This window comes from Rhynchophorus ferrugineus, unplaced genomic scaffold (assembly GCF_030347505.1).
Source record: "Rhynchophorus ferrugineus isolate W39M unplaced genomic scaffold, kcgeb_rfMv2 rfM7, whole genome shotgun sequence".
Lineage (NCBI taxonomy): Eukaryota > Metazoa > Arthropoda > Insecta > Coleoptera > Curculionidae > Rhynchophorus > Rhynchophorus ferrugineus.
In genome coordinates, this window is record NW_027472586.1 from 29409106 (window position 1) to 29428005 (window position 18900).

Sequence of the window (18900 nt, forward strand, 5' to 3'; positions counted from 1 at the left end):
ATTAAACGATGTTATTTAATTTTAAGTCACAAGTCGGTAATGCTGAATCACTTAATGCTGAGGACAGTGGTTCGGAGCTCATGTTAAACTTTAGGTCCAGTCCATATAAACCCCATAGTTGGTAAAAGGAGACTTTAGTATATATATATATATATATATATATAAAGTTATGCCACATTTGGATTAAAAGAAACTATTAAGAATAATATGATTATGTATAAAGTCATATTTTATATTTTTTGTAGTGGCAACAAGTTAATGTGTCCACTTTATCAGAAGGTATGAAGTGGTGAAAAAAAGCATGACATGCAAAAATTTCTTTCTAATATAGATTAACAAGATTCGAGAAGAACAAGAATCGCCTATCATCTTGTCTTGGTATTTAAATTTTTAAAAGCAGCTTTTTCATATTTATAATATACTATCAACCAATTCATTTTGAGTATTAAGAATCTCATTTAAATTCTTGTTTGGTGAACACAATGGTTGAGAAAATTTGTTCTTACTTAAGGCTTTATAGTAACTGATATCGTTCTGAACACATAATACATCATTGTATTTGAAGTAACTGTTTAACATTTTTCTGTAAATTGGTTTTTCGTTTGTTGATATTAATTTTTAATCCATTTCAAGTTTATTAGTATATGCATTTTGTGACAATGCACTGACTGAATATCGAAGGTAATAAATATATTAAGTTGTGTATCAATTAATGTCATATAGAATATTAACAATTGTGAAATAGTTTTATAAAATTTTAATTCATCATTCGTTGGTAGAAAGTAGACCGAAGACAAATTAAAAATAAGCTACCCGCAAGGGCCAGATTCCAGAATATTACATAAAATAATAGCGTGAAACAAATAAATTTACTGACCTGAAAAATATATAAGAATATTATATGACAGCTACTGTTTTAAAGGTCGAAAAGTGGAGCGAACCAATTGTATTTAAAAATGTTGGTAAAGCATTTATTCTTTTATAAAATAAATCCGGTATATGTATTGTTTTTCAATGTAAACTTTGAAATATATGGCCTACAAGAAAAAGATTATATAATATATGAATATGAGTACATAGTGAAGTAATGAAAATAGGCAGATAAAATGATACTAACTACCCAATTTTTATAGATGGAAGGCATAGAAGAAATAGAGAAATTATTAATTATTGACAGTAATTTGGTAAATATTACTCACCATTCATAAGTGTTAAAGTGTTTAACGATTAGTGCCATAAAATATGAAAATATATAATAATTTATTATTTTTAATTAATCAGTTATTTTAATTATTTACTTTATAAACCTATAAGTTTTAAAAAGTTAATAATTAATTTAATGATTGTAAATACTTTCTTTTGTTCGTTTTTCGTTCGAGTCAAAAGAATTTGAAACTAAATTGTTTTATTTATACATTCCTTGTTTTAGTATACAAACATGTGTTATTTCATTTAACATAAAATTAAGGAATAATTATATATGCTTATATTTGCTCTACTCTGATATTGTTACCCTTCTGAAAATAATTTCACTAATGATTCTTTTGCTGTAATGTTCATGGTGAGGATTTTAAACTTATTAATAGTTTGTTGAATATCAGACCTTAATAAAATTATCGTAATTTGCATATATTTTAATGTTGAATGTTGCATATAATTATGTTTTAATACACAGGCATATATATATATATATATATATATATATATATATATATATATATATATATATATATATATATATATATATATATATATATATATACTAGCTGACCCGACAGACTTCGTCCTGTCAAAAAGATTTGTAATGTGGCAGTTTTTGTGCCTACGTATTTTAAAAAATTCTCCTGAACAGAACCATCACCCTGGTGATAGGGCGTTGTGAATAAAAAATAATTAAATAAAACATATATAAGGATTGAAAAGTAAGTAATCGCTTTATTGTTAATCATGTGAATCATAATTATTATTATTATTATCATTATATTGCTTTGTGGTATACGATGTTTTTTGTTTGATTACCTGGCGCATAGATAAACAAATCTGATGGTTTTCCAACACGGGAACAGGCAACATACAATTGACCATGTGAGAAACATGGGTTTTCTAGATTAATACCACAAACACTTAATGATTGCCCCTGGGACTTGTTTATAGTCATAGCAAAAGCAAGCCGTCAACATGTCTATAGGAAATTTGCCATTACCAATGTCAATGAGTTGTTTAGAGAATATGTTTCCAGATTGGTCATTTTGCAACTCGACACGCATATTCTTGCTTAAATGAAGTACTTTAACATGTTTCCACAAATTGGAGGACTTTAGACATGCATTGAGTTCATCAGCTGGCGTTGATCGTGGAATCACTGGCAATGTTTGACGAAAATCTCCTGCTAATAAAATCATTGCACCACCAAATCGGTTATTATTGCTACGTAGATCTTTTAAGGTTCTGTCTAAAGCCTCCAAAGATTTTTTATGTGCCATCGTGCATTCATCCCAAACAATCAATTTACATTGCTGCAAAACCTTTGCCATTGCAGAGTTCTTCGAAACGTTGCAGGTTGGAGTTTCATTGCTTTGCATATTTAATGGCAATTTTAGTGCTGAATGGGCTGTTCGACCACCTTCAAGCAAAGTTGCTGCGATTCCCGACGAAGCGAGTGCAAGTGCAATTTTATTTTGTGAGCGAATTGTTGCTAATATTAATGAAATCAAAAAAGTTTTTCCTGTACCACCAGGTGCATCTAAGAAGTAAATCCCTCCAGTTTCATCATTTGTTACTTTCATAAGAGTTTCAAATACATACTTCTGTTGTTCATTTAACAGTGGAAGATTTGTTTGAATTTATTCTTTCAAAGCGTTGAGATCATACAGTCTTTCTCGATGCAACTCTTGGTTAAAAGCGTCATGCATTGGACGATTGGGCGCGGTCAGGCCTAATTGAATTAATAGTTTGTTTGACCTTATCAAGCACATGTCCTCAATTGAAATCAATGCTTCATTGTATATTTGGATTTCCCATTCTATTCCGTATTTGATACAAAATATCATCACACATATAATCTTTGTACTTCATCCACAAATCAATTGGGTTTGATGGGAAGCATGTAGATATGATTATAGAAAACAATGTTCGTATTTGATGAGTGTGTGATGATATTACAGCATCATTGAGAGTTTGATCCCAATGAGCGTCATTTTCAAGCAATTGCAAACGTTGACAGGCTTCTCTGTAGGATCCACACAATTCACCATCAACAGTTCGTAACTGTTGGAATGATGTTGGGCCACGTACATTGACTAATAGCAGTCGTAAATAAAAACATTCATCATTGCTTGGATGTACTGAATAAATCCGGCCAATCGCATCGGTGGAATATACATCTGTATATCCTGGAACTGGTTTTCCTTGTTTCCGTCGTATAAATCTCCTTGAGGATTGATTCCAGGTATAATATTTTGGCATTTCAGAATATAGCAATGTTTGTGCGAAATCATCGTTTTGGCATGTCTCAAAAAAACTGGTTAATGTAGTAGATGGTGGCTGAGCAGCTCTTTGTACTGCGTTCTGTGCTGTAAAATACACTCTTTGTCCATTTTCTAAATGCACAGCTAAGTGAACAACAGAAGGGTGTCTCTCATGAATAGGAAAAGAAAATATTCGCCAAACTGCTTCATTACTACTGACATAGCGGCCCATTTGGTATTGGGTAACTTCATCATTAGAATTCTCTGCACCAATTCCAATCACAGCCATATCACTCCCTTTGGTTACATATTTGCAAATGTATTTAATCGATTTCACTGAATGGCAAGATTCAACGTTGATGTGTGCTTTGAATGTCTTTGATAAAATGGGTGAATATGGAACAATCCAACGATTATCTATTTCAATATCTTGTTAATTTAATTTGACAATTGTTGATTTTCCATTGTCTGCTGTCGATCTGCGACGATACAATGGATAACCGTCATTACCAGTAATTGTTTCCGATATTAATGTCCGTGGATATCGTTTTGAACATTTACCGTCCATCATACACGGTGAATTTTGATTAAGAGTTCCACAGGGACCATGTATCATGTTTTTGATAACTACCTCATGCAATCCAGGATCTACTTGTACATTAGGGATTTCAGCTGATATCACTGCATCAACTTCATTTGGCCTTATCTTTTCAACCAACCAAACCAAAATGTGTGCATGTGGCAATCCTCGTTTCTGCCACTCCACAGAATACATCCAGCAGCGTGTCTCACCAAACACATTATGTTTTACGATGAAATTCATTAAAGATTTCAACTTTTGTCTAAAGATTCTGGCTGTAATATCATGACGATCAATGGATGATTTCCCAGGTAATAACTCCTGCTTAATTTCTATCCATTGCGGATTGCATGTAAATGTGATGAACAAATCTGCTGTACCATAATGACGAACATACGACATGGCATCTTGAGCATATTCGTGCATATGCCGAGGGCTTCCGATGTATGTTGCTGGAAGAATAGTCATCCGACCGACATTCTGTGCATTTCCATCAGTATTAATCGCATCTCGAAGGTGAATATACTCTTCAGATCGGAGTTTGGTTTGATTGAACCTGATGAATGTTAATCTCTCCGTTTCAATTTTAACATACATGTCATCAACATATTTGTGATATAATCGCCGACATTTCAATATGTGATTATCTGCATTTTCCCGAATCATTAGGCGGTATGAATAATAGTTCATTGAACTGACTTTTTTGTTGGTTTCAGAACCTGTAAACAGATTTTGTTTTAATAACATTCAAATATAAAATTAAAATACATAATATAGTGACTGAGATATTATCGCCATAGCTAAACTAATATTTTAGTTACCTGTAATGGGATTTATCATTTTTATTGATAAATCGTAGCCATCTTCACCTTGCCAAAATATAATGGGATATTGCAGTGCATCATATGAGCGGTGTGTTTCCTTTATAGGTTGTAATTGAAAATTCCGACGATGTAAAAAATATCACGGGATTCCAAGTTTTCTCCAACTACAACGATAGCAACTTCATCAATAGTTGGTGCATTAAAACGTCTTGTATGTTGACCTGCAGGTGTTTTATCAGCTCTGATTACAATTTTGTGATTATCGGATGGCATCAGATCCAGGGCAGTTTTAAACAATATAATCAATTGATTGTGTTGATGAAATAAAGTTTGTAATTGTTCTACAATAGACCTTTTTACTAAATTGTTATGTGCACAACGCAGATCAATTTCTTGTGGTGAATTGCCCATAAAATAAATTTGCAGGAATTTGTTGTCGCTATCTGACACTGGTAACAGTGAACCTGCTCTGTGATATATTTGCCCTTGTATCTGTAAATAAAAAAAATATTATGGTGTGGTATAAATTAATGGATTGTCAATGATCAAACTTAAATAATATTTGATCTTAAAAAGTATATATTTAGTTTTAACTAATATCTATCAAATATAAAATATAATAAAAGTGTCACTGAAACTGAATCACCATATAATATGATGACTAAGTGATATATTTCGTAATGATTAAGAAATTGAAGATTAGTAACACATCTTAACTTTGGTGACAGAAAATTTTGTTCGCTAAAATAATTATGAGTAACTGCTATAATACATACCTTGAAAGTTGGCTTAAAATTTTCCCGAACTGCATTTGTTGCCCAAAATGAAGTCATTTGAAAGCAATTGTTATATTGTTGAATATGTGTCAAAAAGTGTATAGAATCTGTTCCTATTCCTGAAACCAATGAGTACAATGGTTCTGGTGGTGGATCCAATTGTATCAATTTCACTTTACCATTTGCGCAACACAATCCATTGGCATCGTTTTTGTATTTTAATGCCTTACAGTGTGAGCAAACCAAGTTCATAGAACCAATAACAACACATTGGTAGTTACTGTAGTCAATTGACACATCGTAACTGAAAGCAGTTGGATTCAAACTTGCGCGATTATTAGTTGAATGTCGCGCTCGCGCTTCACGCGTTTGTGATATCCGAATTCTTTCACGTTCATTTCCGTCGTCACGTTCTTGTGCAGTACGATTAGATCGGTAATTAGCTTGGTTTATAGCATTTCTGGTTCTTCTACCTAAATTGCTTCGTCTTATAGGAGGCATATCAAATATAAATTATTTTTTCACTAATCACGAACTAAACAAACACTAACTAACTAAACACTCTGCACAAAACACGATATACGAATTTGTTTCGTGTATCACTTGACAATTCATCTGTCATCTGTCAAAAGTCATCTGTAACAGACAACTTTTTTTTTTAAATTTGATATGACTTGAACTCAAATCCTTTTAAGCCGTACGAATTGTTTTATTTATTTAAAATTTGAATTAAATTTTAAACAAATAAAAAATTTTAAATAAATAAAACAATTCGTACGGATTAAAAGGATTTGAGTTCAAGTCATATCAAATTTAAAAAAAAAAAGTTGTCTGTTACAGATGACTTTTGACAGATGACAGATGAATTGTCAACTGATACACGAAACAAATTCAAACAAAAAGGGCTATTTTTAGGGTTTTTCCAGCAATAATTCTAATTTTTCTCGCCGTAAAAACCATCCCTGAACTTCAACGAACATTTTAAAAAAAGATTTGGCCAAATTGGTCCAGGCGTTGTTGAGTTATGCGCTTAGGAACATATTTTGCGATTCATTTTTATATATAAGATAAAAGATTTTGTTGTAACTATTAAAAGTTATGGCAAATTTATATTAAAAAAAAACTATATATAATATATAATATATATATGTATATATATATATATATATATATATATATATATGTATATATATATATATATATATATATATATATATATATATATGTATATATATATATATATATATATATATATATATATATATGTATACTTAAGGCCTTATAGTAACTGATATCGTTCTGGACACATAATATATCATTGTATTTGAAGTAACAGTTTAACATTTTTCTGTAAATTGGTCTTTCGTCTGTTGATATTAATTTTTAATCCATTTTAAGTTTATTAGTATATGCATTTTGTGACAATGCACTGACTGAATATCGAAGGTAATAAATATATTAAGTTGTGTATCAATTAATGTCATATAGAATATTAACAATTATGAAATAGTTTCATAAAATTTTAATTCATCAACAAATGATAGAATGTAGATGGTAGAAAGTAGACCGAAGACAACTCAAAAATAACCTACCCGCAAGGGCCAGATTCCAGAATATTATATAAAATAATAGCTTGAAACAAATAAAATTACTGACCTGAAAAATATATAATAATATTATATGACAGCTACTGTTTAAAGGTCGAAGATTAGAACGAAGCAATTTTATTTAAAAATGTTGGTAAAGTATTTATACTTTTATAAAATAAAACCGGTATGTTTATTGTTTTTCAATGTATATTTTGAAATAAATAGCCTACAAGAAAAAGATTATATAATATATGAATATGAGTACATAGTGAAGTAATGAAAATAGGCAGATAAAATGATACTAACTACCCAATTTTTATAGATGGAAGGCATAGAAGAAATAGAGAAATTATTAATTATAGACAGTAATTTGGTAAATATTACTGACCATTCATAAGTGTTAAAGTGTTTAACGATTAGTGCCATAAAATATCGAAATATATAATAATTTATTATTTGAACCTTTAATCAGTTATTTTAATTATTTACTTTATAAACCTATAAGTTTTAAAAAGTTAATAATTCATTTAATGATTGTAAATACTTTCTTTTCGTTTTTCGTTCGAGTCAAGAATTTAAAACTAAATTGTTTTATTTATATATTCCTTGTTTTAGTATACAAACATGTGTTATTTCATTTAACATAAAATTAAAGAATAATTATGTATGCTTATATTTGCTCTACTGTGATATTGTTACCCTTCTGAAAATATTTTCACTAATGATTCTTTTGCTGTAATGTTCATGGTGTAGCATTTTAAACTTACTAATAGTTTGTTGATTATCAGACCTTAATGAAATTATAGTAATTTGCATATATGTTAATATAATAATTTAATAATTTATATGTATTAAAAATTCATATTGTTCTTAATGCTGTATTAGGAACGGTTAATAGCACAGGCATATAAAACTTTAATTTATACTATATATCATATATATTTCTGATCTAACGTTCAATATTTTGCGAAAGCAAGTAACATATAATATCAAACTATTCTCGTAATCTAATATGAAAGAAAGGTAATTAACGTAACTAATTGTGGTCGAATTTTGACCACTGGACGATCACAGGTAGGTCAATTAGTTCCTAATGCTAAAAAAATTCATTCATTATTCTTTTCTAAAATAATTTCTTTGGAAATATTTTCGAACGATAGTTTTTTACTATACGATTTGCCCGTGTACAATACACGTCTACAACCAATGAATTATAACCCAAATCACGAGGATTCTTCACACCTTCATCCAATATTAAAACACGCATGTCATTCACTCAATCCTTACGACTTTATCTCCGTTACTAACAGTCCCGTTTTGAACGATAGCCCATAGATCTCGAAAATCAGATGCGGTCTGCCCTTTTTTTCACGCTTCTCAAATCCACATCACGTCCATTGATTTCATCCCGACCTACCTGGGCGCGCTTAAATATTTATTTATTCCTTCAAGCCTATTTGCTACCGATTTAACACGGTTTTCATCTTATGTTCGAGATCCTGAACGGGTAAGGAATACATCGTTAATGTTTCACGATTAATAGAGTAGGTACTAACGAACCCTGTTCGCTTTGCCCGATTTATTTAGTTTCAAAAATATCCGCGAAATAGATTACTTTTAAAAATTTTATGATGGGCAGTGTGAATTAATTTTGAAGGATTGTTGATGTTGGAAACGAATTTAAAAAGATGTATATGAGACGTATTAACTTTTTCTGAAACTCTCATATATATTCTATTAGTTAAATAGATATGATAACTAACTTAATTTGTTGAAATCAAAAGATTTTTTTTTTACTCTTTGTGATTCCCATCCTTTATTGCCCTATAGGCAATAAATATTTCTTATGTCTATATTATATTTACATGGCATGCAGGAAATCACTTCATTAAGCGATCTTCTGTATAAAGTATTATCTTAATTAATTAGTCTTATTCTAAAGCTTATTCTAAAGTCTACATATGTCCAGTAATCAGATCAGGTGGTGTTAAACGTTTTAGTCTACGCACTTCACTATCACGTCGCATATTTAGCTGATTAGCGAGTACATTGGGATGCACTGACGCTCTTTCGAAGTACTTCACACAAAACACGTTAAATTACACTCGTTGTAGGTTCTAGAGTTGTATCACTTTATTTGAAATATAGTACGGAGCATTAACAATGGCACGCAACACTTTATTTTGGAACCGCTGAATGATGGATATATTAGATTTGCTAGCGGTACTCCATAGTTGGATTCCATATGACCAAATAGATATAAAGACCACTGATACAGCAACACTTTGTTATCTAATGATAATTTGGATTTACGCCCGATGACCCAATACATTTGATATAATTTTAATCGAAGTTGTTTTCTTTTATAGAGTATATGCTTCTTCCAGGTTAGGTGTCGATCTAAGTGCATACCAAGATATTTAACTTGCTCTGCTTGAGGGAGATGACGATGATTGATATTCACTGGTGGACATGTTCTTCTACGCAGGGTAAACGTTATATGTGTGGATTTTATTTCATTGGTTTTAATGCGTCATGTCTTCAACAATAATTTTATTTGATCCAGGTGGGTTTGTAGGTTTATTGATGCTGTGACTGGATCTTCATGGGATGCCAAGATTGCTGTGTCGTCTGCATATGTTGCCACAATATTTATTTTTGTGGTGGGTAGATCGGCCGTATACAGAAGATACAGCACTGGATCCAGTACACTACCTTGCGGAACTCCTGAATATATGGGATTTAATTTGGTATGTTCATCGCCTTGATTTACAATAAAATATCTATCAGTGAGATACGATTTTAGTAACTGATAGTCCGGATGAGGGAGAAATTTCTTTAGTTTAACCTGCAAGCCCGTATGCCATATTTTGTCAAAAGCCTGAGATATATTAAGAAAAGCAGCCAAACAATATCTTTTGGCATATGAAATGGTAGGCTGTACACGCCATTTCCTTTGCAAATAGCAGAGTCAGACAATATTTTCCTTCTAATTTTATTAGTACCGACTAACAAGTTCTAACATCTAACCGAATTAACTTGTCAAAGTCGTTCGTTTATTTAACGTCTGCAAAATTCTTGAAAATATTAATTATAATAACTACAGGTTATAAACCAGAAAATATAGAAATGTTCAATTTTAAGTCATAAAAACAGTATTAGTCATTCTATGGTTATACACTGCCAAACATTATCTGGACACATTGTTTGATTTGATAAATTTTAACCCATAACGCATATATCAGATTGAATTTCTAATGAGTTACTTCGAACAGGAACGAGATAGTGGAGTATAAAATTTCCGGTAAAATTATTTATATACGTAAGTATTTCTACTGTTAATTATTAAGTTACTGCGGTTTTTAGTGAAAATATTTCTAGCGTATTGTAGCTAAACTGAATATTAGTATGGACAGGGTCACTGAAATATCTCAAAAAATTAAAAGCATATTTGATTCACAGAAAAGAGACCGTTCTTATACCAAAATGGTGACGAATCAAGATCAGCTTATCAGAAAAGTATCCATGAGATCTTAGAAATGTGCAGCTCTTTGAGGGATGTAGAGCATTCATTGATTTCGGAAATATAGAATATAAATGGTGTAAAGATAATCTACGAAGAGGTCAAACGGAACTTCCAGACATTGCTTTTAAAAGAATACGATTTTTAAAAGCATATAATAAAATCAAGGGATTCGTATTATACCAATATGTATATTTAGATGAAACCTGAATATTTTAGAAGAGGGTCAATATATCCAATGGTCAGTCATGGCAAGATGATAATAAAAATAATATTAAGACAACAAAGTTGATAACACTGGAAATAGGAATCGTCATAACACCTTCAGTTTGAATGAACTCAATCAAACACATTGAAGAATAAATTGGATAAATGATGGAATTGTGAACAAATGTTCGATAGATTGAAAATTCACAGCTCAGTTATTAACTTCAATATATTTTTTAATGTAGGATTATGACTAAATTCTGAACATTTCATAGACAGGTTGATGAGAGTGGAATTAACTAGAGGCACTATCTGCAGAAAATTCCTATTGTAGAGTGTGAAAATTTTATGTGCCTGGATATGTGTGTAATTGTTCAGAAAATACAACAGCATTCGGTTAAAATATGTGAGGGGAGAAAGAATACCAACTGTTTTGCAGATATGGTAAATGCATTAGGGAGAACACAGTGATTAAATCCAGTTTTATCAAGAAAGATGTATACAGGTGATAACATAACAAACCAAGGAGAAATACAGTGACATCAAAAGGACTTCACAAGGAAACACTGTACCGAAAGGAATAAGAACCAAGCGTAAATGGTAAATTCTCTAATGACAGTAAAACATATTACTTGGATATATAATTGTTAAATAGGTGGATTAGGCCTACAGGGAATACCACTACTACATAAAAAAACGCGCCTGGAATTCTAACTCATAGGCGGTATGGAAAAAAATAATGTAAATATAATAAAACACAACCCTAACCTTCAAACTATTATTACTGTATATTCAATTATAGTCTTATGTTCCTTGACAATATATGCATGTTAAAATAAATTATATTTTATGACAGTAGTTTTTATTTTAATAATTTAGTTTTTTATATATGATAGTTTAATTATTTTATTTAGATTAGAATTTTCTTATACGTGAAATACGGCAACATTTCCACGTTTTGACGTCATCAACTCGGAGACTTGAGTTCATTACTATGAGCCAATAAATTTGATATAATTTCAATAGAAGTTGTTTTCTTTTATAGAGTATGTGCTTCTTCCAGGTTAGGCGTCGATCTAAGTGCATACCAAATATTTAACTTGCTCTGCTTGAAGTTGACGATGATTGATATTCACTGGTGGGCATGTTCTTCATACGCAGGGTAAACGTTACATGGGTGGATTTTGTTTCATTAACTTTAAAGCGCCATGTCTTCAACCATAATTGTATTTGATCCAGGTGGGTTTGTAGGTATGTTGAAGCTGTGACCGGATCTTCATGGGATGCCAAGATTGCTGTGTCGTCTGTATATGTTGCCACAGTATTTATTTTTGTGGTGGGCAGATCCGCCGTATACAGAAGATACAGCACTGGACCCAGCACACTACCTTGCGGAACTCCTGAATATATGGGATTTAATTTGGTATGTTCATCGCCTTGATTTACAATAAAATATCTATCAGTGAGATACGATTTTAGTAACTGATAGTCCGGATGAGAGAGAAACTTCTTTAGTTTAACCTGCAAGCCCGTATGCCATACTTTGTCAAAAGCCTGAGATATATCTAGAAAAGCAGCCGAACAATATCTTTTGGTATATGAAATAGTAGGCTGTACACGCCATTTCCTTTGCAAATAGCAGAGTCAGAGAATATTTTCCTTCTAATTTTATTAATTATGACTAAATTCTGAACATTTCCAAGACAGGTTGATGAGAGTGGAATTAACTAAAGGCACTAACTGTAGAAAATTCCTATTGTAGAGTGTGAAAATTGTATGTGCCTGGATATGTGTGTAATTGTTCAGGAAATACATCAGCATTTGATTAAAATGTGTGAGGGGAGAAAGAATACCAACTGTTTTGCAGATATGATAAATGCATTAGGGAGAACACAGTGATTAAATCCAGTTTTATCAAGAAAGATGTATACAGGTGATAACATAACAAACCAAGGAGAAATACAGTGACATCAAAAGGACTTCACAAGGAAACACTGTACCGAAAGGAATAAGAACCAAGCGTAAATGGTAAATGTGCTCTCTAACGACAGTAAAACATATTACTTGGATATATAATTGTTAAATAGGTGGATTAGGCCTACAGGGGATACCACTACTATATAAAAAAAACGCGCCTGGAATTGTAACTCATAGGCGGTATGGAAAAAAATATTGTAAATATAATAAAACACAACCCTAACCTTCAAACTATTATAACTGTATATTCAATTATAGTCTTATGTTCCATGATAATATATGCATTAGATGTACTGCAACGTTAAAATAAATTATATTTTATGACAGTAGTTCTTACTTTAATAATGTAGTTTTTTATATATGATTACATTGCCACATTTTGACGTCATCAGTTCGAAGACTTGAGTTCATTACTATTTTCAATAAACTATATATAGCTTTAAATATTATTCCATATATATTTTGCATTCAAATTTTCGTCAAAACCAGTTTTAGTAACATAAATTGTTACTTGTTGTACTTTTTAAATTATTCCCTTTTCGATTAGCAATATTAATTTAACAAATTGTGGTCCAAATTCGATCATTAGGCGATCACTAGTATCACATAAAAATGCACGTAATGAACAAATACCAATCAAATTATTTTAAATCCGGTTTCGATCGGTTATTTTCAAAATAATATGGCTCAAGAAGAAAAATTAATACTCCAAAACAAAACGCATCGAGGGATACAAAGTCCTTCATAAATTTCGTTGATTTATATAACCGACGCTATATCTCCCCCTTCATTTAATAGCTGTCATTAAAGGGGAAAAATAAAAAAAGCCGCGGAAATGTCCCGTATACTCCAAATTGTAACGGGAATAACGATATTACGTAAAGACCGATGAAAAATAAACGTTCGGGATGCTATCAGAGCGTTTCGGTTGTAGGTATTTTCAGTATTTTGGATAAATAACGCCAATTTGTTACGGATTCTATACAAAGTTATTTTGTACATACGTCATCTATTTTGTGACATCAAAACGTCGCAATGTTGCCGTATCAACTCTGAGATTTAGTTCAGATTGGCTTTGACATACATAAAAAATTCTAATCTAAATAAAATAATTAAACAAAAATACTATTATTATAATTTATTTTAACAATATAGTAAATCTAATGCATGTATTATCGTAGGACTTAAAACTACAATTAAATATACTCCTATAAAAGTTTGTAGTTTAGGGTTGTATTTCATACTACCTATGAGTTAGAATACTAGGCGCGTTTGTGGTTGTATCCCCTGTAGACCTATCCACCTAATTAATAGTTATTTTATTTTCATTAGCATTTCATCAACATATTCACCTTTTATGCTTAGTTCTTGTGTTATTGTGTATTTCTCCTTCGTTTGGACTTTTAATACCTGTATACATCTATCTTGATAAAACTAAACTTAATCACTGCATTCTCCTTAATGCATTTGTCATATCTGCAAAACAGTCACTATTTTTTCTCTCCTGATTCATTTTAACCAAAACCTCATGTATATTCTGAAAAATTACACACATATCTGTGTACATAAACCTTTTGTACTCTTCAATAAGATTCCCTACCGTTATTATATATTAATTATATACTCACCTTTAATTGTTTCTGTTCTCATCACCCTGTCTCAGAATTTCGCAACATTGAAGCATATCATATTCAAAAAGTTTCATTCAAGTGAATAAGTAAGCTGTTTCCAAACTATCTAACATTTGTTCCCAATTCCATCATTTGTCAATTTCTTCTTCGATGAGTCTTATCGCCATCATCGAAACCAAAGATGCTATTAATCATTCCTATTCCAAGTACAATATATCTGCAATTAATTATTAATAAACGTTATGACTAATAAAACCAGGCCAATAATTTAAAAATGAAAACATGTAACAATTTATGTTACTAAAACTTGTTTTGATAAAATTTTGAATGTAAAATATATATTGAATAATATTTAAAGCTATATATAGTCTATTCAAAATAGTAATGAACTCAAGTCTCCGAATTGATGACGACAAAACATAGCAATGTTGCCGTATCATCTCTGAGATTTAGTTCAGTTTGGCTTTGATATACAACAAAATTATAATTTCAATAAAATAACTAAACAAAAATATTAACATTAATTATAATTTATTTTAACAATATAGTAATTCTAATGCATATATCATCGTAGGACTTATAACTACATATTAAGTACACTCCTATAATAGTTTGTAGATTAGGTTTGTGTTTCATACTACCTATGAGTAGAGTAATAGGCGGTTTGTAGTTGTATCCCCTGGAGGCCTAATCCACTTAATTAACAATTCTATATCCAGTTAATATATATGTTACTTTCATTAGAGAACATATTCACCTTTTACGCTTAGTTCTTGTGTTCTTGTGTATTTCTCCTTCGTTTGGTCTGTTAATACCTGTATACATCTATCTTAATAAAAATAAATTTAATCACTGCATTCTCCTAAATACATTTCCCATATCTGCAAAACAGTTACTATTTTTACCCTCCTCGTACATTTTAACCAAATGCTATGTATATTCTGAAAATTATATTCTGTTTAACTAGAACAAAAATGCGAACGAAAATATTAGCTGATTCTAAAACAAATTTTGCAAATTTCGGCAAGCAATACATTAATCATCTTGATGACGTATGTACAAAAAAACTTTGAATAGATTCTCTTTCATTTTGGACCGGAATAATAAACAAGTACAAATAGATGGCATTAAATTTGAAAAAATTATAATAGAAGGAATATATCTAAACAGATTTATCCGGAAAAGGAACAGTCGAATGTTTTCGGGCTATAGGATATGAAAAATCTAATGTACTGTACCACTGTCAGAATAATATAAACACGAAAATTAACATCATTATTTTATTAACTTATTAACACAAATATAATGCACATACTTAATGTTAAATAAATATAAATGTTTTCCTTTTATTACATTCGTTAAAATAACTCTGTCCATCAAGATACAAAATAACACAACAATAGAGAGTTGTATTTTTAAAATTAGGCCCAAGGTCTATTTTCTACGCAAACTTTAATGCTAAACATAGAGCTTACGATTCCCATTTAATAACACCTGGAAAAGGAAATGAATTACCCGCAGCAATTAATACTGCTTATTGTAAATTCAGAACTCCAACCCATTAACTGGCCCACCCACAGTAATAACGTACCAAACCTAATCGACTTTTCCGGTACAAGTTTTGATACATATCAAAAGGCATTTCATCAAATGAAATAAAAATATTGTGAGCTTGTGCGAACTATCATCTGATCAAACTCAAGTATTGTTAACACTAAGAGCAACAATTTTGCAAAAAACAAAACAAAGAAAACTATTTTTTTAACAAATTTATTAACTGAGATACGTTTAGATTTATAATGATGAAGGAACAAATCAGTTTAAAAGTAAGACTCAAAAGTATGGACGATCTTGAGCAGCAACCCCGAAATATAATTGAAAAAATTCGGTACGCTGCAAAAAAAGCTACCCGGACTTCAAAAGATAAATCAAAATATGAGATAAATTACCCTTATTGAAATATGTGAATTTATAAAGGAATGAAGAAAAGTTAGTATAGTATGCGACAGAACCAGAAATGCAGTAGAAAAAAAAAGCTGAATTATTCGCAGAATATTTAGCTAACGTATTCCAACAAAATGATATAGAATTTACAATAGATATAAATCCTATTTATCATCCCGATGTACCTGTAAATCTGATTTCTCTAATAGAACTTGCCACAGAAATTTACAATAACCGTAATCCAATTTTTACCCAAACAATTTTTACGATTTTTTAAAGCATATATTCAAATTAAGTAAGCTACCTTGTGGAAATGAAACATTGCGTCACTCATTCCATTAGACAATAATAAAAATAGCGTAAAGACAACAAAAGTTGAAAAAGGTAAAAGTAAGAGTAACATTTGATTAGATTTTGTTAGCTATAATGTGTTTTTTCAATAATTAATTATTAGAGAAGAATATATACTAGCAAGAGCTGCGTGGATATATGAAAAGAAGTATTGTCTACAGCAACACCTTTAGTCTCGATGAATTCCATAACACACACGGAAGAACAGAAGGCACACAAGTGGTGGAATCGTGAACAAGTTTTAAACATACTAGAAATTAGCAGTCTAGTTATTGACTTGAATAGTCACTCAGAAAGTGACAATAACTGCCAAACATTTATAACTTATATATAATAACTATAGAATATCGTATTATAGAGTGTCAAAGATTTGTATGTATAGATCTGTGCGTAATTGTTAAGAATATTCATGAGCATTAGGTTACAATGTATAAAAAGATAATTAATACTAACTGTTTATATCTTTTTTAATAAAACTAGATTTAATCACTGGAATCTCCATAATACATATGCACTATCTGCAGTTAGTATTCTTTCTCTCTTCATAGGTTTTAACAAAATCTTAACATGAACATAAATATACATATATTTTGAACATTTACAGACATATCTATGTACACCGTTATCATTCAGTTATCCTATATTAATTATAACAAGTCAATTGAAAAGTCCTGGGCCTACCAGTAAAACACATTTTTTTTGGCAAAATTAGTTTTTTTATTCAATAATTCCCTTCAAGGGTGATACACTGATTATAGCAACCCTTCAACTTTTTGATGCCATTTTTGTAGTACGATATGTCCTTTGCTTCACAATAGGCCTCAGTTTCGTCAATCACCTCTTAATTCGACGAAAACTTCTTCCTAGCGAGCATTATTTTGAGATCTGAGAACAGGAAATAGTCACTGGAGGGCCAGATCTGGAGAATACGATGGATGAGGAAGCAATTCGAAGCCCAATTCATGGATTTTTGAGACGGTGCATTGTATTGGTGAAGCAGCACTTTCATTTACATCAAATGCGGCCGTTTTTCAGCGATTTCGTCCTTCAAACGGTCCAATAACGCTATGTAACAGTCGCTGTTGATCCTTCCTTTTTCAAGGTAGTTAATGAAAATTATTCCATGCGCATCCCAAAATACAGACGCCATAACCTTGCCAACCGACTGTTGCGTTTTCCCACGCTTTAGAGCGGGTTCATCGTGTACAGTCCACTCGGATAACTGTCAATTGAACTTCGGAGTGAAATGATGGAGCCATGTTTCATCCATTGTCACATATCGACACGCAAAACTCGGGTTCATTACGCTTGATCATCTTCAAACGCTGCTCCGAATCATCAACTAATCGTTGTTTTTGGTCAAAAGTGTGCTCGCGCGGCACCCACTTTGCACAGGGCTTACTCATACCCAAATATTCGTGAATAATATGATGTACACGTTCAGTTGATATCTTTAGAGTGTCTGTTCTTTCATTCAATTTCAATTTATGGTTACTCAAAATCATTTTGTGGATTTTTTAAATGTTTTCTTCGGTAACAACCTCTTTTGGGCGTCCACTGCGTTCACCGTCTTCGATGCTCATAAAACCACTTCTAAACTAGATACCAATCCTTGATGGTTGATTTTCCTGGCGCAGTGTCCGGAAACTTGGCATTAGTCCAAGTTTTTGCTTCAACTGTATTTTTTTCCTTCAAAAAGCAATGTTTTGTCAATACGCGAAATTCTTTTTATCCATTTTTTTCACAATAACAAAAGTTGCTTCACTCAAAATTTTATAATTCACAAACTAATTATCCAACAGCTGTCAAGGGTTAGGCCTAACTAAAAAATATATTAATTTAATTCTAGTAACGCCATCTATGTGTCAGGCCGGGGACTTTTCAATTGACCTGTTATACTCATTTTTAGTTCTTTCTATTGTCATCACTCTGTCTTGATAATTGTCAGCATTGGATCATAATCTCACATCCCAAAAGTTTCATTCGGTCACTGCTACTTTCTTAGTGCCTAATGGAGTTTATCTAGAGTAA

The 18900-nt window shown here is 31.2% G+C and overlaps 1 protein-coding gene across 1 annotated transcript; it reads right to left on the reverse strand.

Annotated features, from left to right (window-relative positions):
- Positions 1–411: 411 nt before the first annotated feature.
- LOC143200228 (uncharacterized) lies at positions 412–4983 on the reverse strand. The gene is made up of 4 exons (XM_076410625.1): positions 4869–4983; positions 4304–4766; positions 1514–1603; positions 412–583 (listed from the first exon to the last, which is right to left on the reverse strand). The coding sequence occupies exons 1-4, from the start codon at positions 4885–4887 to the stop codon at positions 412–414; spliced, it is 744 nt and encodes a 247-aa protein (XP_076266740.1). The 5' UTR covers positions 4888–4983.
- Positions 4984–18900: the final 13917 nt, after the last annotated feature.